Source organism: Mus caroli, unplaced genomic scaffold, assembly GCF_978045245.1.
Source record: "Mus caroli unplaced genomic scaffold, Mus_caroli_1 scaffold_17, whole genome shotgun sequence".
Classification (NCBI taxonomy): Eukaryota; Metazoa; Chordata; class Mammalia; order Rodentia; family Muridae; genus Mus; species Mus caroli.
In genome coordinates this window covers 31,902,140-31,926,407 of record NW_028227272.1, presented here as the reverse complement: position 1 = coordinate 31,926,407, position 24,268 = coordinate 31,902,140, and the positions used below count along the sequence as shown (strand labels likewise).

The 24,268-nt window shown below is 47.2% G+C and overlaps 2 protein-coding genes across 3 annotated transcripts in view; both read right to left on the bottom strand.

Annotated features, from left to right (window-relative positions):
- The window catches only part of Mylk (myosin light chain kinase), a 252,091-nt gene that overhangs the window by 100,453 nt on the left and 127,370 nt on the right, over nucleotides 1-24,268 (bottom strand). For both annotated transcript variants that reach the window (XM_029470833.2, XM_029470832.2), the window contains exons 4-11: nucleotides 22,896-22,944; nucleotides 21,924-22,074; nucleotides 20,446-20,611; nucleotides 18,105-18,123; nucleotides 16,469-16,983; nucleotides 15,745-15,951; nucleotides 7,967-8,101; nucleotides 1,485-1,637 (exon numbers count right to left, since the gene is read on the bottom strand). In XM_029470833.2, the coding sequence (XP_029326693.1) occupies nucleotides 1,485-1,637; nucleotides 7,967-8,101; nucleotides 15,745-15,951; nucleotides 16,469-16,983; nucleotides 18,105-18,123; nucleotides 20,446-20,611; nucleotides 21,924-22,074; nucleotides 22,896-22,944 (1,395 nt within the window). The remainder of the gene's footprint in view (nucleotides 1-1,484; nucleotides 1,638-7,966; nucleotides 8,102-15,744; nucleotides 15,952-16,468; nucleotides 16,984-18,104; nucleotides 18,124-20,445; nucleotides 20,612-21,923; nucleotides 22,075-22,895; nucleotides 22,945-24,268) is intronic.
- LOC147000628 (serine/threonine-protein phosphatase 2A catalytic subunit alpha isoform-like) lies at nucleotides 3,886-5,538 on the bottom strand. Its single transcript, XM_085832237.1, has 2 exons — nucleotides 4,821-5,538; nucleotides 3,886-4,638 (listed from the first exon to the last, which is right to left on the bottom strand). The coding sequence occupies exons 1-2, from the start codon at nucleotides 5,453-5,455 to the stop codon at nucleotides 4,539-4,541; spliced, it is 735 nt and encodes a 244-aa protein (XP_085688363.1). The 5' UTR covers nucleotides 5,456-5,538; the 3' UTR covers nucleotides 3,886-4,538.

Genomic DNA, 24,268 nt, shown 5'->3' with positions numbered 1-24,268 from the left:
TGCTAGCTCTGACCCCAGTGTGGAAGGCTTCCTGGAAGGCAGGGGCAGACTGGTTCACACATGACTCCACACAGAGGCATTTCTTCAGAGAAATCCAAGTCTCTCCTGGCAGATGGATGCACAGGGCAGCCATGGACCACATTCTCTGTTAGAGAATGCCCCTGAGCCCTAGGGAAGGACAGCTCCCTTCCTCTTGCGGCTAGCCTCCGACTTCAGGTCATGGGAGGAATACTCTGAGAAAGGCCAGTTATGGGGTGACCTAGGCCCTGTCCCAGGACCTGGGCTCAGAAGCCAGCTATACCTATTACCCTGTGCTGTCCAAGTTCCACTGACGTCAAGGCCATTAGACCCTTCTGTATAAAACAGGGTCAACACGGTGCCCTGAGCCCTAAGGGTCTCTGTGAGGTGGTACAGCTCATGAGGGTAGGCAGAAGGCATTGTGTCCCTTTTCTGTCACACCATCACATGCAGTCACCCAGAATGTGGCTGTTCATACTCCAAGAGGGCTCTTCTGCGAGGTCTGAATTATCCGAGGACAAAAGAAATGAGGTGTAGTTTTCTGCTTGGCTGACAGGGAAGGCAGGCACACTCTACCCAGTCTAAGCATTCAGAAGGCACAGTCACTCTCAGGAGCTGGGGGCACAAGCGAAGGAAAGGTGGGACCAAGCTTACCTGAGGGCCTGGACACCTTCCCATCCTAGAAACAGGCACCATAACCACCCACAGCCCAGCAGGGTCAGTCTCCAGCCTCCACAATGCCTGCAGATCCCTGGTGACTAAGTGCTGGGGGATCAGTGAATGACTGTGATAATCAGATTGCTTGGCAACAGGCAGGTGATGGTCGAAAACAAGCGTGGTTGGGGGAAGGGCTGGGTTGGGTAGGTGAGGAATACCCAGTGATTCTTCAAGAGTCTCAGAATCTGCTTCACCACTAGTTCCTGAGGGCACAGAGCCATTTGTGAGACCTTGCATATTAATGACATGTGAATACCCTCCTAAAGTCTTGCAGTGTCCATGACCCAGTGGGGTCAAGGGATCCCTCCAATCCCTTGGATTACTGAGGACTGGCAGAGACCATCTCTTCCGTCTGCCTGCCGTGATGGTCAGGTCAGGGACTTCCCCTCTCTCCTCTTCCTACTTTCCTTTCTTTTTTCCTTCCTTTTATTTGACAGGGTCTTGCTTTCTATATATCTCAGGTTGGCCTGGAAATCAGGATTTTCTCATGTTCTCTAGTGTTGGGATGTTAGCTGTGCTGCTGTGTGCCTATGCTCAAGACTTTCTGTGCAACCTGTCCTTTATCCCTAGATGGTCCAGCAGCCCCTCTGTTTCTGCAGCTGCCTGCCAGAAACCACAATTCCACTTAGATTCCAGTTCAGCTCCTTGGATCTGGGCCAGCCATCCTACGGTCTATAAACATTCTTTCTTCAATGCAGACAGACACCGGTAGGAGAAATACATCTAGCAGTGTGCTTGAAAGATCCTACCTTGGACGGTGACAGTGGCACTGCAGGACACCTGCCCCATGGCATTCTCAGCCAGGCAGGTGTAGGTGCCACGGTCCTCTGGCAGGGCATCCTGGATGTGGAGCTCGGCCACGCCTGCCTCACAGATGGAGTGAGCAAACTGGATGGGCTGTCCTGCAGAGGGAAGCATAGAAGGGCTCAGGCCAGGAGCACCCGGTGGTAGTGCTCCATCCCTGTCCCCAGCGGGACAACTGTCATGACGCTTGGGCTGGCCCAAATCCATGGAGGACAAGAGCAGGCCTGGAAAGACATGGCAGAGTCACTCTGGAAGAATTTGGCATGCAGGACAGCAAGGACAGACAGCTGGCATTTTGGGATAATCTCCATTCCACACACCTGGGAAGAATCCTGCAGGGTCTTTTGGTTCACAGCCCAGGCTCAGGCAGAGTAGACCTCACCCAGACTGAACATGCGGCTCTCAGCTCCTTTGAGGTGCCTCCAAAATAATGATTCCATTTCCCATTATAGATATTGATCAGAAAGCAAAGCAGCAGCTCCTCCCTATTGTCACAATTATGTTAATTTCCTCTGCGTGATAAGCTACACTTTAGCATTCAAGGGAAGGATAAACATAGAGAACAGAAAATGAATGGTCCTTCTACTAGAAACCCTCTTTATATGCAGTCCTATAGATTGTAAGCAGTGAGCGCCAGTGCTGTCCATAATACAGCATGCTCTAAAATGCTATCATTCTGTAACGGAACCTTTATTTATAGGGAAATAGTCTGTCTCCTCACTGAAGGGTCTGGCCTGCTAGCAGGAATGTGTTCATCTGCTATATGGGGAGCAACTGTCTGCTCCTTCTCTTGCCAGGCCCCCAGTCCTAGTTTGCACCTCATAAAATTAAGGGAGGGAGGCAGGAGAGGCGGGCCATTTAGTGAGAAACAGCCCTCCCCACAAAGCAATGTTTTCATCTGCACATAACAACACTTCATGTCTCCAGGACAGTGTTTGCAGAGACTGCCAAAGCAAGAGGGAGGGAAGAAAACCTTCCCAATCAATCCATTGCACTCCATAAAAGTGGGACTGGGAGGGGGGGAGGTGGGGAGGGAAGGTAGGGGCCAGACTCTTACCATTGGGAGGACTGGGTACCTTTTGCTTTTATTTTTGTAACAAGGACACCCCTAAAACCTGAGATCACCAGCACAGTACTTGACTGTCATCAGCCTGTCTCCTCTGTCCCAACATGCATGGCAAGCATTAGGAAAGCTTGCATTTTTGGATGTATAGCCCCTGACTCCTTCTAGCGGCTGAAGAAAGAAGCTGTTGGCTGGCTCAGAGCACGTCATGATACAGAGTTAAGAAAGAATCCATCCAATTATGGGATGGATTCCTGGGTGGAGTAGTCTCTGGATGGTCCATCCTTTTGTCTTAGCTCCAAACTTTGTCTCTGTAACTCCTTCCATGGGTATTTTGTTCCCTATGCTAAGGAGGAATGAAGTATCCATGCGTTGGTCTTCCTTCTTCTTGATTTTCTTTTGTGTTTTGCAAATTGTATCTTGGGTATTCCAAGTTTCTGGGCTAATATCCACTTATCAGTGAGTGCATATCAAGTGACTTCTTTTGTGATTGGGTTACCTCACTCAGGATGATATACTTCAGATACATCCATTTGCCCAAGAATTTCATAAATTCATTGTTTTTAATAGCTGAGTAGTAGTACTCCATTGTGTAAATGTACCACATTTTCTGTATCCAGAGATTACCCTACCCGGGGATCCATCCCATAATCAGCCACCAAACGCAGACACTATTGCACATGCCAGCAAGATTTTGCTGAAAGGACCCTGATATAGCTGTCTCTTGTGAGGCTATGCCAGTGCCTGGCAAATGGATGGCTGCATGAGAAGTGGATGCTCACAGTCATCTATTGGATGGAACACAGGACCCTTAATGAAGCTAGAGAAAGTATCCAAGGAGCTGAAGGAGTCTGCAACCCTATAGGTGGAACAACAACATGAACTAACCAGTACCCCCAGAGCTCATGCATCTAGCTGCATATGTAGCAGAAGATGGCCTAGTCGGCCATCATTGGGAAGAGAGGCCCCTTGGCCTTGCAAACTTTATCTGCCCCAGTACAGGAAATGCCAGGGTCAAGAAGTAGGAGTGAGTGGGTAGGGGAGCAGGGCAGGGGGTGGCGCGGGGAGGGTATAGGGGACTACTAGTTGGAAGCCACGGGAGGGAATTTAAGCACTACTGCCCTCTAGTGGGAAAAGTGTGGATAGCCAAGATCTACCCCATGCTCAATATTAAATATATATTATAATATCTAATCATTTACATTTAATATTATTATTTAGAATATAACATATAATATGTATTTATATGTTGCATTCTCTCTATATATTTTTTCCTTTGGGAATTTCTTTTTTTTTTTCTCAGTTCTCAAGTTTATTATGAAAACACTGCGGTGACTTGTGCAGTAACATCATCTTACAGGAGGGAAACAGTTCTGTTCAAAACAACTCACCAGGTTTTCTGACAGTAACAAAGAACAACGCTGGGCTGAGATTTGAGAAGGGGAGAAACTGAGTGCAGACAAATCATACAATTAAATTAATGGTATCCCTGAAAGAAACACAACAAGAGGGGAGGCCTTGGTACTTATTTAAAAATGTTCATTAAGCTCCAATGATTGTTTGCTATCCTCATCTACAGTCATGCTGAGTAAGCTACAGCTAAGTGAAGTCAACTGGACTCACAGGTGTTAATGTTTACATCCTATATCTGCAGTCTCTCAAGAAAGCAAAAGTAACTACAAATAGCGCTATGCCAGAAACTGGATTCTTGACCAACAATGTCGCGTCAGCATGCAATGAACTGGTTCATTCTAAAGTGGTCACGGCTGTTGATGACAAGAGGCTTTGTATTTTATATGGCACATCTTTTGGTCCGTGTGAAAACAAGTTTTTGAATGTTAACTATTTTCTGACACTTTGGAGTTACTGTTGCTCTTCCCATTTCCATTAGGTCAATATACGGTTCATGGCAATACTGTACAAGTTTACATTTTCATTACAGGAAGTAGTCTGGGGTACGACGAGTGACATGTGGCTCGCCTCTACGAGGTGCTGGGTCAAACTGCAAGAAAGAATACTTAAGAGTGTCGTCAAGTGCCGGGCGTGGTGGCGCACGCCTTTAATCCCAGCACTCGGGAGGCAGAGGCAGGCGGATTTCTGAGTTCGAGGCCAGCCTGGTCTACAAAGTGAGCTCCAGGACAGCCAGAGCTATAAAGAGAAACCCTGTCTCGAAAAACCAAAAAAAAAAAAAAAAAAAAAAAAAAGAGTGTCGTCAAGTTCCATGATTGCAGCTTGGTTACCACAACGATAGCAATAGTTTGGAGCACTGAAAATTGTTACTACATTCTGGTCATGGCACCAGTTATATCCCTCCATCACCAGCTGGTGAGCTCTGGACACCAACGTGAGGCCATTGGCATGATTAAATGTCTCAGAAATATCTTGGCCAAAGGTATAACCAGCTCCCCGAGGAGATATCCCCCAGCCACCACGGTCATCTGGATCTGACCACAGCAAGTCACACATTGGACCCTCATGAGGAACTTCTTGTAGGCGATCAAGTGCGTGGATGTGATCCAGTGTGTCTATGGATGGTGACAGCCCACCATGTAGACAGAAGATCTGCCCATCCACCAAGGCAGTGAGAGGAAGATAGTCAAAAAGGTCTGTGAAGTATTTCCAAACATTTGCATTTCCGTATTTCCTTAAACACTCATCGTAGAACCCATAAACCTGTGTGATCTGTCTGCTCTCGTGATTCCCTCGGAGTATGGTGATACGCTCTCGGTAACGAACCTTAAGAGCTACAAGCAGTGTAACTGTTTCAACAGAGTAATATCCTCTGTCCACATAGTCTCCCATAAACAGGTAATTTGTATCTGGTGATTTACCACCAATTCTAAAGAGTTCCATGAGATCATGAAATTGACACACAGTGACTGGACATCGAACCTCTTGAACGTTGGATTCTTTTGTCAGGATTTCTTTAGCCTTCTCGCAGAGGCTCTTGACCTGAGAGCTGCTTGCACTCGTTCAGCTGCTCGATCCACTGGTCCAGCTCCTTGGTGAACAACTTCTCGTCCATGATGCAGTCCGCCCGAACCGGCTGCCGCTCCGCGCTGCTCCCGCGCCGCCGCCCGCACCCGGGCCACACGCACATGCCGCCGCCGCTCTCCCGGGGTGCTTCCTGCGGCCCCAGGCGGCTGCTGGGCGCTGGCGCCGGCCCGCTGGCTCGCTCCGCAGTGCTTGGCCGCCGGCCGCTGTGCCTCCTCCTCCGCTCGCCCTAGCTAGGGACTTGGCTTTCTGTAATTGCGGCCGCCCCGGGAATTTCATACAATGTACTTTGGTCTTGGTCTTCCCAACTCTCCCCCTCATCCCTACCAGATCCATTCCCATCTCAGCCTGCAACTTTGTGTCCCTTTTGTTTTGTTTTGCTTTGCTTGATTAACTCAGCGAGTCCAATCTATGCTGCTCATATATTCTTGAGAATGGAGCATGACAGGCCAACCAGGGGCCACACCCTTAAAGAAAACAGATTCTCCCTCTTCCAGAAGCCACCAACTACCAATAGCTCATTAGCTAGGGCTAGGGGCTGGTGAGCCCTTCCCTGCTCCATGCTAGAATGTTAACTGGATGGATCTTGTACAGGTCTCATGCAGGCAGCCATAGCTGCTGTGGGCTCATGACTGCATCAGCCCTGTCTTGCCCAGATGACACTGTTCCAGTCCAGCCCTCCTCGACTTCTGGATCTCATGGTCTTTCTGTCCCATTTACTGAGGTGGTCCCGAGTTTTGGGATGAATACAATATCAACAGCTCATTTGTGGCTGGGCATTCCAATGATACTCATTTCCCGCATACGGACCAGCTGTGAGTTTCTGTTAACCACCGTCTACTGCACAAAAAAATCTTTTTTGTACTGACTTACGCAATTTGGTTTCACATAGCTGGCAAACCAAAAGTGCTATTTAAGTAGTGTGTGTGTGTAATTAACATTAGTATATTAAAATATATTGATACATATTTTTAATATAATGAAAACAATTTTATGACATGAGGAAATTGCATGACATTCTTATTTCAGTGCCCATAAACTTTCCACAGTCTGCTGTCTTTACGCCACAGCAGTGGAGTTGCTTAGTTGGTACAGAGGTATGTAGCCTGGACACCTGGAAGGATTTACAAACTGGCTCTCTGGAGGAAATGCTCGTTGATCCTTGTTTAGCTTTGCCCGGTCAAAGTGAAGCTCTCACTCAGACCCATGATTGGCCCTTAGGCTCACACCCGCCTAGCAGCAGGCTGGGTCCTTGCCCTCAGTCCAGGCTCTGTCCATGGGTGAGGGATAGACTGCAGTTCTCACCTATCTACCGAAGCTAACTGGAGGGAGTGTGTACAACACGTGCTCACACTCACTCCCTGGCAAAGCCTGAAAGAACTGTGGTGATACCGAGGCTTACAGCAAAGGGTCAGGACGATGACACACCTGGGGACTACTTGGTGACAAGTGGTGGGTGCTGCCTCTTATGAAGCCTGTGCTGTAAGATGCAAGAACTGGCTAAGATCACAAGCTCTCTGCCTCCAAATGAGAAGATCAGTTATCTGATGACTCTGGGCCGTAGAGTCCCCTCTTAGCAGGTCCCTAAGGTTTCTCACCAACAGCCTCTGCCCAGTTATGCCCACTGAACAGACTGTTCCCAGTTTTAAAGTCAGTCTCCCACACTTAAATTTAAATTAAAAATTTAAAATTAGAAGACCCTCAAAAGAGGAGAAGGGTGAGAATATTTGTTAATTATTTTTTCAAAGAGTTATTACTTATGCCAGGCAGTGATGGGACACACTTTTAATCCCAGCACTTGGAAGCAGAGGCAGGCAGAAATCTCTGAGTTCATGGCTAGCCTCTTCTACACAGTAAATTTCAGGACAACCAGGGCTACATAGAGAGACCCTGTCTCAAAAACAAAACAAAAGTCAGAGAGCTTTACTTAATTATAGAATTACAATTAACATCATAATGAATCACTAGTTTTCATTCTAGATCCACCTGCCCCTCGATAAAAGGTCAAATTCCTTGGCTACGTTCTGATGTGGGTCACTGAGTTATCCATCTGCATGTTCATTTATCGACTCAACAAACGCTTATCAATGCTCTGTTAGGAGTCTAATCATAAGATATGAAATTGAGCTGCATACGTATCTTTGGGCAGGTATTTCACCCTCCCACTTTATACATGTGAAGGAAGTGAGTTCTCCCAGCCGCCCTGCCAGGCTGGCAGCAGTATTCCCAAAGAGCAGATGAGCCAGGCCAGCTAGCAAACAGCCCAGCCAGTTCCCACGTCTTCCCTTCTCTGCCCTTCTGAGGCACATGTGGTTCAGAGTGACAAGTGAACTCAGGTCCGCCACAGGGACTGGAGTGGGGGAAACTCACCATTGAGCAGCCAAGTGACCCGGGGTGCTGGAGTCCCCTGCACAGAGCACCGTAGCACAAAATCCTGGCCCTCAATGACAACACTGTCCTTCAGAACACTAGAGAATGAAGGGGCTGTCTGTGTCAAGTTCGGCCCTGTGAAGGGAAACAACAGATAGGCCCTCTTAGGTCCCAGCTCACCCACCTGGTGACCAACCAGTTATGGCAAGCCTTGCAAGGCAAACAGTCCACTGTCCTGGGCCCTGGGCTTCCTCAACAGCTGGCTGTGTCTTGCCTACCTCCATCCTCCAGGCATTGATGCCTGCAGTACAACTGAAAAGGGGCCTTCCAGGGTCGCAAAGCTTCCCAGAGCTATGGTGCTCACACCCAGGCCTGCCTTCTCTCCTTGTGACTCAGGCCTCTCCCATCTACTTTTGACATTTGACCTCTGCTATCCTGATGATCCTGGGAATGCCTTCTCCCTCCTTTCTGGGTGTGACTGCGTTCCAGCTCTCCACTTTATACATACCATCACTAATTACACAGGCTTATTGCATGGTTCAAATCTGTAGAAACTACAGGTCCATGGTGGGAATATTTCCATCTGAAATTATTTTAATTGTTTTTGTTCCAATTCCAGGAATGAATCAAACAGCAAAGAGTCATATGTGTTTTCCAAGTGTGGCTTGAGTCCTGTTCTAAGTCCAAGGTTCAAAGTGACAGAGGACACACACACACACACACACACACACATACAGATGAATCTCTAAGAGACCTGCCAGCTGGATTTTCAAAGTTCAAACCTTCTACAATGTGAATCTAAAAACACTTTAAACTTTGAGGACCGGGGCTGGAGCGATGGCTCAGTGGTTAAAAGAACTGACTGCTCTTCCAGAGGTCCTGAGTTCAATTCCCAGTAACCACATGGTGGCACACAACCATCTCTAATGGGATCTGATGCCCTCTTCTGGTGTGTCTGAAGAGAGTGACAATGCATTCACATACATTAAATAAATAAATAAATAGCAAGCAAGCAATGGGGTCAGACTCTGGCTTCTAAATCAGCAAAGTCAACAGGGCAACTGGGTAATTAGAAGCCATAAGTGGTACTCCTAGAGAGAGGTGGAGGCAAGCTATACTGCACTGCAGGGGTTATTGAGAGTGCTCATGAACTTAGAGGGACTGTGACAGTCCAGGGACAAAGTTCATCATTTCTCACAGTCAGATCCACAGTGAGGCAAAGTTCACACCAACGCTCTGATTCTGTAACCACACTCTCTCTAGACCTCAGGAGGGTAAGTGGTGGGTGAGAGGACACAAGGCAGAGCAATGGTGTGTCTGTCTGATCAGGCCTGGCACTGAGGAAGGAACAACCGGTTCAAGAGCTATAGGAAGGCACCATCTACACCTTCTCTGAGTCACCATCAGATCCCTTGACTAGGGAGATGCTACCTAGTCACCAACAAAATTATATTCCTAGCTGACTTGGATTAGAAACATGGCATCTTTTATAAGGCACTGGACAGGTAACATAACTGCACCGTACTCTCCTCTGGAAAACAGCTGTACCTATAATTATCCATCAAGGCAATAAGGACCATTTATATAAATTAAAGCAAGCAATGCAAGGACAGCATTCCTTGCCTATTCCATAGAACAGAGGTTCTTGACCTTTCTAATGCTGCGACCCTTTAATACAGCTCCTCACGTTGTGGTGACTCCCCACTATAAAGTTTCCTTTTTCGTTGCTCCTTCAGAACTGCAATTTTGCCACTGTTATGAATTGTAATGTAAATATTTTTGGAGATAGAGACTTGCCAAAGGAGTCACGACCCACAGGTTGAGAGGTGCTGCTATAGGACATCCCCTATGGATGTTTTACTACTCTCACTGAATAGGAAAAAGAAGTGCTTGGAAGAATCTGTGTACGGAGGCTGTAACAGAAGCCGTGCACAGAAGCTGTGCTCACTCGGAAACTGTGCACGACGGAAGCTGTGCTTGGAACAAGTAGAGTTTGGTGTGATGGAGTAGAGAGGCAAAGGAAGAGCTCAAGAGCAACCAAGAAAAAAGGAGCTTGTCTGCGTGCTTGAGGAGGGAAAACTAGAGGCAGAGTCGTCGCTGCCACATTAGATGTCCACGGAGGACGAAAGCGATGGAACACATGAGTGAGTCGAGGAAGACAGCCTTTATGCAGTCAGAGGAAGGGGATGCCAAATAACATGCACGGCACAGACTGTGTCTCCCTAAAGTACGAATGGGAGATTTGTGGTATGGAGTGGCTGCAAAGTAGCCGACACCTTAAGAGAATAGGGGGGTGGGTACAGTGTACTTCCAGAAGAGCAGAGAAAAACCAAAACCAAACCTCTGCAATCTACTCCATAAAAGCAGAGAGAATGTCATCACAAAGATTGTAGATTAGGCTTTCCAAACCACTGGATATGAACCATGGCTTGAGAAAAACAAACCCCACCTCCCAAGCTCAGCTGGATGTTGGTAAGGACAGCTAACTTTGTGGTCTCTCCAAATTCCTCATAAGCTCACAGGGAGTGGCACTGTTAGGAGGGACGGCCTTGCTGGAGTAGGTGTGGTTTTGTTGGAGGAAGTCTGTCTCCATCTTCACTTCCTGCTGCCTGCCGATCCAGATGTAGAGGCTAAAACCTCTGAACTGTAAGCCAGCCAAATTAAATGTTTTCCTTTCTAAGAGTTGTTGTGGTCATGGTGTCTCTTCACAGCAATAAGACCCCAAGACATCTTGCCTTCACCATAGCTCTCGGCAGCTTTGAAAACCAGAAGCAACTATGAATGTGGAGAGCCGTGAGCAATCGCCATTACAAGATGGCGCCGGCTTCTGCTGTGCCTAACTGGTAAACAAGCAATGTGCGCAGGTGCAAGAGTGAATTCGTGCCAAGTCACTGCTCATCCCGGGGCGTAGCAATGAGGTGATGGGCAAGCAACAAATCAGGTGCTGACACGCCACTCCAAGGTGTATATAAGCAGCACCATTTTCCGGGGTTCGGGGTCTTCCTCCTAATGAAGCAATAAAGCTTTGCTGCAGAAGAATCCAGTTGTCTGAGTGTGTTCTTGCTGGCGAGAAACTAGCTCTGGACATATGGAACTTGAGAAAATGAGCTGTTCGGCAAGGGTTGAGAGAGACCAGAGCTCCCGACCACAGCCCCAAGAGAATCATCACCATGGCCTGGATCTAGCAGCCCCTTTGCTCTGCCTTCAGGGCTGTCCTTCTTGACCTGACTCAGCTTGGTCCATGTGAACCACTCTGTTTCCAAGGTATTTGTGAAAAAGCAATTGTTTAACATCCCTGCCTCTGAGGCAGCAATATCAGCCGGACTAGTAAGAGCCTAAGCAATAAAACTTTAAAAAGGAAAACCTGGGGAAATGTCCATGGCTATGAAACTCCAGCACATTGTCAGAGCCCTAGAGGGCCACCATGCAGGTAGAGAGCTATATGTATGCTTAAAGAAGAGCTGGGAGGGCCCTCCTTTCACCTATGGCTGGCCTGGAGAAAATAAAGTTATTCATTTGATAAAAGATTTATATCCCAAATATATAAAGAACTCTTAAAAGTCCACAACAAAAAAAGACTCAATTTTTAAAAACAACAAATTTTCACTAGATAACTCTGCAAAGAAAATATGCCAATGTCCAAAAAGTGCATGAAATTATATTAGTTTAATTAATTAGTTAGTCATCAGGGAAATGCAAGTCAAAGTCCCAGAGAAATAAGAACAGATAAGTAAAATGTGGACAGAATCTGCTGGTGAGTATGTGGGAGCATCAGAGCCTTGGACACTGATGGTGGTATCACTGTGGAAAACAGTCTGCAGTTCCTCAAAGGGAAACACGGCACTAGCACATGGCTGGACAAAGCACTAGCCCCCAATGCTCATAGTGAGCCCCTCCCCTAGAAAAAGCAGCCAATGTTGCTAAGGGAGGGACGATCAGCTTTCTTCAGAGATGAGAGACCCCTGATAGATTTTCCAATCCTAAGTGGCCAGCCCTAAATGAATGCACTTGCAGGTAATATTAACTGGACTAATTCTGTGTGTGTGTGTGAGAAAGAGAGAGAGAGAGAGAGAGAGAGAGAGAGAGAGAGAGAGAGAGAGAGAGAGAGAGAGAGAGAGAGAGAGAGAGAGAATGTGTCTGTGTGAATGTCTGAGTGTCTGTGTGTATGTGTGTGTTTGTGAGTATAGGTGAGAGTGTCTGTGAGAGTATGTGTATGTGTGTGAGTGATGGGTGTGAATGTTTGTGAGTGTGAATGTCTGTGTGAGTGTGAATGTGTGGGTGTGAATGTCTCTGTGTGTGCATGGATTAATGTATGTGTATATGTATGTATGTGTGTAAGTGTGAATGTCTACGGGTGTGAGTGTGAATGTGTGTGAATGTGTGTGTGTGCATGTGTTAAGATATGTATGTGTGAATGTGTGTATGTGTGTGCACATATGTGTGAGTATGTTAGTATGTATGAGTTTGTGTGAGTGTGTATGTGTGTAGAGCAATAATAATTATAGAATCAGATGTCATGAAATAGAGAAGCAGTGGTGGGGATATATGGGAGAAACTGGGGCAGGAGAGAGAGGGCTGTAAATGTGCAAATGCAGTGTATTCATGTATGAAATTTTTTAAAATTAAAGTAAAAAATGCTCAGCAGAAACACACCAAACATTTATCTACTAATGACTGGGCAAATACAGCAGGCCGACCCAGACAGTGAGATGCTGTTCAGGTATAAAGGTGAATGAAGGCAGGTACACAAGGATGAAGCTCGGAAACGTTCTTCTCAGAGAAAGAAGCCATTCACAAAAGACCACACGTTATGGAAGTCCACTGATACAAAATATTCCGAATAGGCAAATCCATAGAGACAGGAAATAAATAACGGCTGTCGGAGCTGGGGCTATGGGAACAGCAATGTCTGATGAAGGCTAGGATTGGAGTGATGGCCTCAAATTAGATGGTGACTGTGTTAAAGTCAGTGAATTACAATCTTTAAAGAATGACTTTTATGCTATATCAATTCTGTCTCAAAATTGCCTACCGCACAAACCAACAAAAATAACAGCAAAATGAGAGGAATTTGTGAGAGACAAATAACCCCAAGATGTGAATAAGAAAAACAGAAAGAAACTGTTTTTTTTTTCTAAGATTTTGACAAACTCACAGCAGACAAAGCTGTGGGAGAATCTCAGCTCTGCAGACATCTCATTCGCCTTTGGTAGACCTGAAGACACACATATGCCCCTGACAAGGCACGGAGCCTGGAGCAGCTGATGAAGCAGGAGCTGCTGGGTCTGCCAGCCCTGCCCACAGGTGCTCCATTTCCAAAAGGAATGGATAACATTCCTTGTGAAGAAATTCGCCAATGCAGTAAAGTCCCAGTAAAGGGGCAAGTGAGGGAGCTGGAGAGACAGCTCAGAAGTTAGGAACACTTGCTGCTCTTCCAGAGGTCCCAGGCTGAGTCCCCAGCACCTATGGCAGATGGCTCACAACCCCATGTAAGTCCAGTTCCAGAGGCTCCTCACACCCTCTTCTACTGAGTTATTTCCTGTGGAGATTTTCAGATAGACGCTGAAGTCGAAAGAGTAATGGATTCAATCCCTGTGTAGCTACCACACACTTCTGTTCATATATACTAATATTATTTTATTGATATTCTTATCCATGCTGTCCAAATGTGAAGTATTTTTAGAGCAAACACAAGAAATCACATACGTTTCAATCGAGAATAAGTTAAAAAGAAACCATGAGACCACCATCACGACCTTAAACAGCACCATGTGTCTCATATTTGTCAAAGTTTACATTTTTCTGATGTATCACAAAAAAATTAAAAATTGTTTCAGGGGCTGGAGGGATGGCTCAGCAGTTAAGAGCACTGACTGCTCTTCCAGAGGTCCTGAGTTCAAATTCCAGCAACCACATGGTGGCTCACAACCATCTGTAATGGGATCTGGTGCCTTCTTCTGGCATGCAATCATACATGCAGACAGAATGTTGTATACATCATAAATATATACATCTTTAAAAAAATGTTTCAGTTGGAGTCATTCAAAGTCCACAAGTGATAAACACTTATGTTATTTATAATTTTTAATCTAAATATTTTGTACCTTATGCCTCTCTCCTTTCTACTTCCCTGTAACTCATGCATTAGAATAGCTTGGCAATGTTGACAGGAGCCTGATATAGCTGTCTCCTGCGAGGCTATGCCAGTGCCTGGCAAATACAGAAGTGGATGTTCACAGTCATCCATTGGACAGAGCACAAGGTCCCCAATGAAGGAGCCAGAGAAATACCCAGGGAGCTGAAGGGGACTGAAGCCCCATAGAAGGAACATCAATATGAACTAGCCAGTACCCTCAGAGCTCCTTGGAACTATACCATCAATCAAAGAAAACACATGGTGGAACTTGTGGTTCTAGCTATATTTGTAGCAGGGGATGGCCTAGTCAGTCATCAATGGGAGGAGAGGCCCTTGGTCCTGTAAAGGCTCTAGGTCCTGTCTAGGCTCTAGGGGAATACAAGGACCAGGAATGGGAGTGGGTGGGTTGGGGAGCAGGGGGAGGGGGGAGAGGCTGGGGGATTTTTGGAGGGGAAACTAGGAAAGAGGATAACATTTGAAATGTAAATAAAGAAAATAAATAATAATAATAATAATGATAAAAAGAATAGCTTGGCAAAGGTTTTGGTCCTGTAGAGTTCCCAACTTTGTGTATTCTACTTGGTGATGCGACTCCTGTGGTCTCGTTTAATAGGCTTACCAATGGTTTGACATGACCCTAGGGCCCATGATAGCGCGTAATGTATTGAAAGAAGAAATTTCGAAATTACATTTATTTAGTGTGTGTGCGCATGTGTATGTCATAGCAACAGTGCGGAGGTCAGAGGATACCTTGTGGAGGTTGCTTCTCTTCTCCAACAGTGTGTGTATCCTAGGGATTGAACTCAGGGCATCAGGCTTGACAATAGGCTTCCTCTGCTTACTGAGGCCTCTCATCAGCCCAGGGGGAAAAGGTTATAGAAAAACAAACGGAAACGTAGACTGACTGACCAACTTCCTCTCTCTTCCTTTGTTCTGGTGCCAGAGATCAAACTCAGGAACTCCTGCAAGCTGGACAAGCAATTCTAGCCCTGAGCTGCATGGGTCAGTCCAATTTATCATGGCTTCTCTATAATGGTGGGAAAAATAATAACATCAGAAACAGTCAACAAAATGAGAAGATGCTGAAATTATCCATCCAATCTCACAGTGTTATATGGCTTCTAAAAAGTTTGCCTTCAAAAAGTATTAAATCATATAGAAAGATGTTTATGTTACATGAGTGAATTGGGATAGACAGTAGCATTCCAATGCATTCTGTTTAAACGACACTAAAATATTTATTTTGGAGCCAGAAGATTATATATGGTTTGAATCCCGAGCAATGAGCACGCATTGCTTCTATAAACAGACACTGAACAAGCATACAAGGCGTGGCACCCCACCTTCTCATATTTCTTGAAGCCTGTATATTTAGTGAACGCTCATTCTCTGTGGTTACGGCTGAGTCACAGCATTACATGGACAGCTGAGGAACCTAAGAAAATGTAGCTGTCAACTGGCTTTGGAGTGGACGGGGGAATGTCTGTTTTGATGCGATTCTGATTAAGAATCAAAGGTTGGGAATAGTGACTTTTCCCTTGGCCTGTGGGCGAGGATGTCTAGGGTGTGGAGCTGTAGGACCTGAACTACCTAAGGCATAGGAAGCCCATGAAAGCCAGCTCATCTACTGAGATGTACTCACGGTCCACCAGCAGGCTCCAGCTGCAGGACACCTGGCCAAGGCTATTGGATGCTGTGCAGCTGTACCTCCCACTGTCTCTCGTCCGGGCTCTCAGCAGGCACAGGTGATGGGATGCACCATCTTCATAAATCTCAGTGATGCCTTCCCGTCTCCTCACGGGGATGCCTTCCAGGAACCAGCCCACGTCAGGCTTTGGTATCCCTGAAACTACAGGGCCATGCGTGGAACACGTGCCCTCAGGGAGCACTGTGTGCTTATAAGGTGAGGTGGGGAGAGACGATCAAGATGGAAGAATTCAGGCTGGGTGGAACTGATTCCCTACATCCGAGCCCACCTCAGCTTGGATCCTGCACTCACAGAGTTGAAGTCCTGTGAGAGGCAGGGTCCTGACGTGGGACAGAGCAGGCTGATGGGCCAGTTCTCCAGGTGAGACAGGAACAGGAAAGGGAGGACAGAGAGGAAGGCACCTGCAGTGTGTTTGTCATGATGGAGACACCAGGGGTGAGTTAGGGCATAGAACCAGTGCTGTGTTTCATACTCTTGGATGTCTCTCTAGAAAGCGAAGGCATTACAGACTGAACACTTCCTAAAGGGAAGACCCTGGAAGGAAGCTTCCAGGAGGGCCTAGTTTAAGGGGTGCATACATACGGGAGGTGCTGAAGGGAAGGAATGGTCATCGAGGAGCTGAATTTTGGGAAGCGGCGCTTTAATCAGTTTTACTCACCCTCGCAGATGAACTTGACTGTCTGACCTTCAGTGACTTCCTGGCTTTGGGGCTGACTCTCAAATTTGGGGAATGTTGACTCCCTTTGGCTCTCTCTGGGGATGTTCCCGGTAACAAACTTGTTCCCAACGGAGCCTCCCAGGCTACACTGTCTGGTAGGGAGTGTGGCTTGCTGAGGGGCAGCCAGACTCTTCCTGTCTTCCCCAGGAGAGAAGGACCCTATGGCCGGTACTCTCGCTTCTGGCTGGACTTTCAAGGCCTGCAGAGTGATGGTGCTGGTGGACTTCTGCAGGATGGAGGACTGCAGGACCTTTCTGGAAGCATCCTCACACAGCTTTGGCTTGGGCTCCTGCGGGGACTTGAGGTGACTGTTGGTGGCCCGGGCTGAGGAGCCACTCCTCTGGGGACTTTGGCAGTTCTTACTTTCAGCCACAGTCTCTGGGTCTTTGGAGACTCCATTGGTCACCTCCTTCCTGATGTCTGGACTGGGGGCTTTGGTTCCTCTCACAGCCAACCTGTATGACAATGATGGTCAGGAGGGGAGAAGGCACCAGGCACAGAGTGGCCACCTGGTTACTTTGCAAACATTACTTCCCACGGTACAGATTTCAGGTACCACAAAGCCCACAGGGGAAAGTTGATAGTGAAGTACTGCAGCTTGCTCTGTATCCCCAAGCCAGAGCTCAGGGGATACTTGGCTCTCCCAGTCCCTTGCTTCCACCAGTAGTCCTGTGTATTGATATATCTCTTCTCCCTGGGGCTCTGGAGTTCAAACCAACCACAGACTTCCTTAGCTCACACGGCCCCTCCCTAGTCCAATTCTAAATAGTCACTGCAGACAACATAAATTGAGTTATACCACTTGAAGGTCAAGGAGTTTTTAGCTTTCCACTCTATTAATAAAGGTGGGCATCGCAATGGCAGACAGAGCCCTAGCTGCCTCCTGCCACACAAGCCACTGACCTGCAGCTAGCCAGGCTACTAGAGCTGCATGGGGGTTGTCTGGGCCCCACAGACCTCCTCTTGGGGCTTTCCAGCACCGTTCCTTCTGGTTGGAATATGGTCTCCTAAGCCTTTCTTCACCTGCGAATGCTACACTTCCCTGGTCTGTGTTCAAAGGTGGGATTTCCAGAAAGGGCATTGTCAACCCAGTAACTGACATTAGTGTCTTGGTCATTATTCCCCACAGGGACCACAGCTGCAATTCCATATGTGAGGCAGTTGACAGCCCTTCTCTACAACCGACAGTCAGCTCTACCCTGGGTCCTGCATCTCTATGCTTCACATCCTGAAAGGAAGGAAGGAAGCAAGGGGTCTGTAGGCCCAGAGCAGAGTGGCTTCTGGCCTGGGGTAGGATTACAGCGCCGTTGGTGTGGTCTGCTTTGAAGACACTGAGACTACACTGAGGAAGACACAGCATTTATCGTCCCAAGAAACTTCCTACGGATGGAACCTCCAATCAAACCAGAGAGCAAATTACCCCAGGAAAACAGAGCAAAGCACCCCAAGGAAAGCGGACCTGTGAGCCAACCCTCATTTCCTACACAAGGACTTCAGAAGTCAGGGCGTTTGGCTGCTGCTGTTCTGTGCGGAGTAACATTAAGCTGGAAAGCAACAATTATGAAGGAAGACATACCTAGCGGCATTGTCCAAACCTGGAAGAGGGGCAGAAAGACAGCTGGTTATTTTATATGCCAAGCAGAGACAATGAGAAGGTGACATCTTTTTTCTTTAGTACAGAGCTTCCCTGCTCAGGGCTCTGGGTAGGCTGAGAGAGCTTTCTCACACTAGAGACACTTCTCTGACTGAGCTTTCTAACAGCAGCCGGGGCCTGAGGGCACGGACTCCATTCTGCTTCACCAAACAGGAGGACTCATTATCAACTGAGCCACATATCAAGGGACAAACCCTCTAGTGAAAAGACCAACAACACTTGGCTACCTTCAGCCTTCTGAACCCCCCGCCAAAAAAAAGTGCATTTTGGACAGATACGTGCTTTAGAAACATACAAAGGAAGTAACATTTTACACACCCGGGAAAATACAATATATTGTTTTCTTACCATGTCTACTGCTTTTTAAAATAGTATCGTGGAAAATCCCAAAATATCTACTAGTAGAAGGGCAGATATTACAAGTCCTTGAAAGCCTCCAGCACGGTGAGGATAGAACAATTTTACCAGTCCTGCCTGTCTCTTTTCTCTTACTCTGTGTGCTTGTTTTTGAGTACTTTCAAACAAATCCCAGCCGTGTACCATTTTGTCATTACAGGCATTAAGAGGGAGAGGCTTTTAAATGCAAGGCTGTGGAAAATGAGAAAGGGTGGCTAAACCTTGCTGCAGAGGCCTGACAGTTCCCAACCCATGGGGAGTGGCCAAGTCATATTCTTTGATCAGGACTGGCGTTTCTTGTTTTAATTGCATCTGGTGGGACAGAAAATACCAGTGGGCGCGGCACATGGGATGTCTCAGGGTGGCTCCATGACACCTGTCTCAGGTAAATAAATACGCTTACACACACAAGTTTCTTCCTGGGGACTGCGGAAACACTTAAACCAAAATAAAGAGATGGTAGATAGATGGATGGATGGATGGATAGATAGATGATAGAGAGATAGATTATAAAGAGATAGATGTTTGATGATAGATAGATAGATAGATAGATAGATAGATAGATAGATAGATAGATAGATGATAAATGACAGATGGATGGATGATAGATGGATAGATAGGTAGATAGATGATTGATGATAAAGAGATACATGGATGAAGGGAGAGGAGAGGAGAGGAGAGGAGAGGAGAGGAGAGGAGAGAGAGAGAGAGAGAGAGAGAGAGAGAGAGAGAGAGAGAGAGAGCTCAAGAATCCATAGTTTCTAAGAATGAGATACAAAAGGGGGAATCAGGCAGAAGTGGGGGATACAGGAGGAGGAAGGCAATGAGGTGACTTCCCTTTCTGATCCTTAAGCCCAAGGCATATCTGTGACTAATCCGTGAGCACTGGGCAACTGGACTTGGGGAAGGCTAGAGACTGTAAGCAGGTGATTAGAGAGAGTGCAGAGGAAGAACAGACAGGGGCTGAGGACAGAAGCAAGGAAGAGCAGCGTGCTGACATGTCCAGTCTGGTGAGGAGGATCCTGGGTAGAAAGAGTTAGGCTGAGTGAGAATTTTGTAGGGTCTAAAGGAAACTTGGGGCAAGGGCTAACTGAGGTTCCTCTTAGCATAACAAAGCACGTGCTGGCCACCAGCCTCACTCAATATCTGTAGCTCCTCCCAGTTCTCTGCATGCCACCCCCCCCACCCTAAACCTCTCCAGCTCATGGGCTTACCTTTCCCCAGCTTTTCACTCCTATACAACCCCACCATTTCAGCTACACCTTCCCTCTTGGTCATCTTTGGTTGCTTCTCTTCCTCTCTGGCTCTCCCCATCTCGCGGCCAGCTTCAGTGTGCTAACCACGTTTAGTCTACTCATTTCTCTTTCTGTTCTGGACCCTTCCAGATGCCTCTGGGTGTCCGCTTGCTCACATCTACCTTAGAGCAGGCATGTCCTCACTTTATACACATCTGATTTGATGGACAGATGGACAAGTTACATGTCAGGCAGGAGAGGTGACAGAGCATCTGTCACATCCACTCACTCTTTCCATAGTCAGAGATATGAAAACAAGCCATGGAAGAATGTGGTTTATAGGCTAACTCTTTATAGCTTGCATAGTTTGCTTTTTCATACACACCAGGGCCATCTGCCTAGGGACCCTCCTACCTGAGCGAGGAGGAAGGACTGAGGACATTGAAGGGGCAGGGTCTAGTTAGGGACACAAATGAAGAGAGCAGGCAGCTCATAGCATCTTCCTCTAGGCCTTTCTCTTGTAGTCGAAAACTTTGTCCTTCACATGCATACACACAAGCGGTGTTAGGAACAGCTCCGTCTATGCCGGTTCTGACACCAGGGAAGGGTCCCTCTGCATCGGCCCCCAATACCTGGGATGGAGAGCTCCGCTGACATGGAGGCTTTCCCTGACCCATTCACCACCATGCAGGTGTACACGCCCAGGTCATCCCGAGTGACCCCATGGATCTCCAGGATCTGCATGCCATTCTTCTCTGACATTGACACGCGGGCACTTGGCTGCAACGGGACATTTCCCTACAAGTGGCAACAGGAGAGCTTGGTTACAGACGTCTGCTCTCTTTGACCCAGTTGGCCCACCTTTCCCCTAGTCCTGCAGAACGGACACCAGGGCTTGAGTACACAGCATCTGTTCTGTGATCTCCAGAGATTCATCCTGGTGTTGACTCTGTTTGCTTGTTTGTTGTTAGCGTGACACAAGGTAGAGTCCTCTGAGAAGATGGAACCACCTCAAGTCTCATCAGACGGGCCTACTGATAAGTCTGGGGAACATTTTCTTGATTGGTGATTGATGTGGAAGGGCCCAGCCCACAGTGGGCCATGCTGTCCCTGGGCGGGTGGTTCTGGTGTGTGGGCAAAAGCAAACTATGCACGCTATAGAGTAAGCCCGTAAGCAACATTCACCCATGGCTTGTCCTTTAGCTCCTGTCTCCAGGTTCCCCCTCTGGCTTCCTCCAGTGATGCCCTAGAATGTGGGGGTGTAAGTAAAACAAACCCTTTCCTCTCCAAGTTGCTTTTGCTCGTGGTGTTTCACACACTAACAGAAAGAAGACTGAGACAGTCACCCCCTGGGCATTCAGCCTTGAGGCTCCTGCAGAGGCTTGCTGCTGATGTGTGGAAACTGCCTCAGAGGGCCTGTGTTTCTTTGAAGGAATGGAGTATGAGGACATCCTGGATCTCTCCCTTCGTTTTTTCCCTGCCTTCCTTTTTTTTTTTTTCCTGAGGGTGAGTTTAGAAGAATCAGAAAGAGGTAAAAGGAGTTCTACTACTCCTCTTACTCAAAAGTTTCTTCTCTGAAAAACCTATCCTCTCTCTGGCCTTGATCCCACTCTTCCTGACATCCCTCAGCGCCCTGCTCCGTCTCCGCCTTTCTTACTGCCTGGTACCACCATCTCCACTTGGTCTGGTTATGAGTGGTCTGTAAAACACTTCCACACGGAGCGTCCCCCTAACACGCTGAGGCATTACTCCTACCTCAAAGATGAGGAGACTGGGTTCCAAAGGATTAAGTGACTTGTCTAGTGTCACATGCCTCAAGAACCATAGAACAGCTCCCTGAAAACTAGTGCCCCAATTCAAACTCCTTCCTTGAGGTGCCTTGTCTGTCTTTGAACAAAAGCTTTCTGTTGTTTTGTGAGGTGAGGAAGAGAACCATGGTCTGAGTGACAGCAGGGGACACTAGAGTAGAATGTCACTATCACATATACTCAGAGCCTTGGGGAAACGACCGGGGTTGAAACAGAAGGAACTAACTGGAAAGACAGATTCCCAGGGTGGGAGCTCTCGGGCTTCCTGGGAAGGGCCAGAGTCTGGGTGGACAAAGCCTTACCTTGAGCCAGGTGACCTGTGGTGGAGGCCGGCCAGTGATCTTGCAGGAGAATCGTCCCATCTGCCCTTCTTTGACCACAGCTCTGCCCAGCTTGGTGGCAAACTTTGGTGGGCACTCACCCCAGATGCTAGGACGAGTCTCCCCTGGAAATCTGTCTCGAGAAAGAAGTCAACAGAGAATCCATTTAGACTGGATAGCAACTCAGTTCCTCCAATCCTGCCTAGGCCACTTAAACTGTGGTCAGAAACCATTTAAGGGCTGTTTTCCCAACTCCATGTCTCAATTACTTCTTCTAACTCATCTTCTCTCTCTGTGGCACCAGAACACATCACCCCTATCACACGGGCATGCATCTGCGTCACATCTACCAGCCTCCCTTAAACCTTAACTCTGGTCTAAATCCTGGATTTTGGACAATAGACCAAGAGCATTCTTGCTGTATGCAACCCCCAGAGCTGACTCATGGAAACTTCCAGAAAGGCTCTCCACTCTGTTTTCTGCCCAATATTCTAGCTAGATGTAGAGGCTCCAGGAGATGGAGCTACAAAACAGAGAAAGTACGGGCTCCTTAGAGAGAATGTGGAAGGCTCTCATCCATTCAAGAACAAGTTAAGAAATAAGTTTGGGCTGAGCCACCTAGATCTGGGGCTCGTCTGTGACAGCAGCTACTGTTAACACTTCTAAATCTACTCATATTTCTATCCATTATTATCTTAATTGTGGAGAATCCTCTGAAGACCGTAGGCACATTCCTCCACTCCCTTACTATTTAGCAGCTGAGCCAAAGATGCTACCACAGAGGCTTCCAGGTTAGAAGATGCTGGGGGAATGGCTCTCAATGTACCACTAGGCCCCCATTCTTCAGTTATTACAACCAGGATATGTAAGACATATGCCCTATACCTATGAGTGCTAAGTCAGCAGGAAAAGACAACCTAACCCTCACTCTGGCTTGAGCGTTCCAGAACTTACCCTGAGGCCTTAGAAAGAACAGGCTGATCACGCTTCTTCATAGAATTCCCTGTAACACACAGAGAGAAGGCTAGAGAGTCAGGGCCAGGTTGCATCCACCAATGTCAGCAACGAGTCATGCAGATTCAGCTACAGGGGAAGATGGAGCCATATGTGAACCTTGATGGGCACATTCTGACTCTGAGCACCGGGCTAATGCATCGCAAACACTGGAATATAAGTTCCTTATAATAATTTAATGAAGTAGGTAATTCACCATTTTCCATCTTTTTAAGTTTTTTTAAAAAATGTATTTATTGTTATTTTGTGTGTATGAGTGCTTGCCTGTATGCATATATGTTCATCAGGTGCATGCCTGGTGTCTGTGGACAAACGGCACATGAGCCATAAGAGGGTATTGGATCTCTCAGAATTGGAGCTGCAGATGGTTGTGAGTCACCATGTAGGTGCTGGAGACTGAACCTGGGTCCTCTGTAAGAACAGCAAATAGTCCTAACAGCTGAGCTGTCTCCCCATCCCTCTTTCTGGCTTTTTTCCCCCCAGTGGGTAAGAAAAATGAAATTCAGAGAAGTCACATGTGGAAATAATAGAACCTAAAATGATTTGGGAATTCATCAGGCCTCCCAGGTTCTAGAATACTCAACCTCTTGGCTGAGTTGTGAGGTAGTACTTGGGACTTTCTATTGTTAGAATTACCTATAGAGATCCAGGACTGGTCCAGAATATGACGCAGCTTAAGTGAGGGGAGGAGATGCGCATCTCTTACCATATCTATCTACAATGAATAGAATCAATGCTCAGTTCTTCCACAGAAGGCTGAGCAAATAGCAACCAGCAGAAATAGAGCAGGAATGAGTGAGCCACTGCGAAGCCACACCTCCCAGAATCAGCAGTACTGCCAGTCCTCGGCAAGCTGCTACTGTGCTAGGTACCGCCAGTTCTAGCTGAAAAGTTAATATGCCCAGTGCCACTGAGCCTGGGTGAGCTGCTGACATACCAGGCAGGAAACAGCAGTATAGCAAACCTAGAGACACCACATGGGGAGCCCTTTAGCCGGGTGCTGCAGCTGGGGAGGGAATAGAAAATGTGACCAGAAAACAACAATGCAGTAACATAACTACACAATAGTGGCTTGGTTTCGGATTAGGAGAAGGAGGAGAGAGCCATCACCCTGGAAGGTGGTCTCTTTCTTCTATAAGCTGTGAATGCGTATAAAAGCCTACTAAGGAAGGCTGGGTCGTCATGCTCATATGAGAGAGTGTCTGCTGCAGGGAATGCACAGGACATGTATTGGGGAATGGTAAGACTTCCTTACGCTCTCTCAGCTATCACATTTCCATGACAGGACAGGAATGGAACCAAGGGTAGAGACT

What these genes read in the sequence shown, in the direction of transcription:
- LOC147000628 (XM_085832237.1), bottom strand. Translation starts at nt 5,455, where the DNA reads ATGGAACTCTTTAGAATTGGTGGTAAATCACCAGATACAAATTACCTG. An exon ending in AACCAAGCTGCAATCATGGA is followed by an intron (nt 4,639 to 4,820) that starts ACTTGACGACAC and finishes ACCACGCCCGGC; the next exon opens with ACTTGACGACACTCTTAAGT.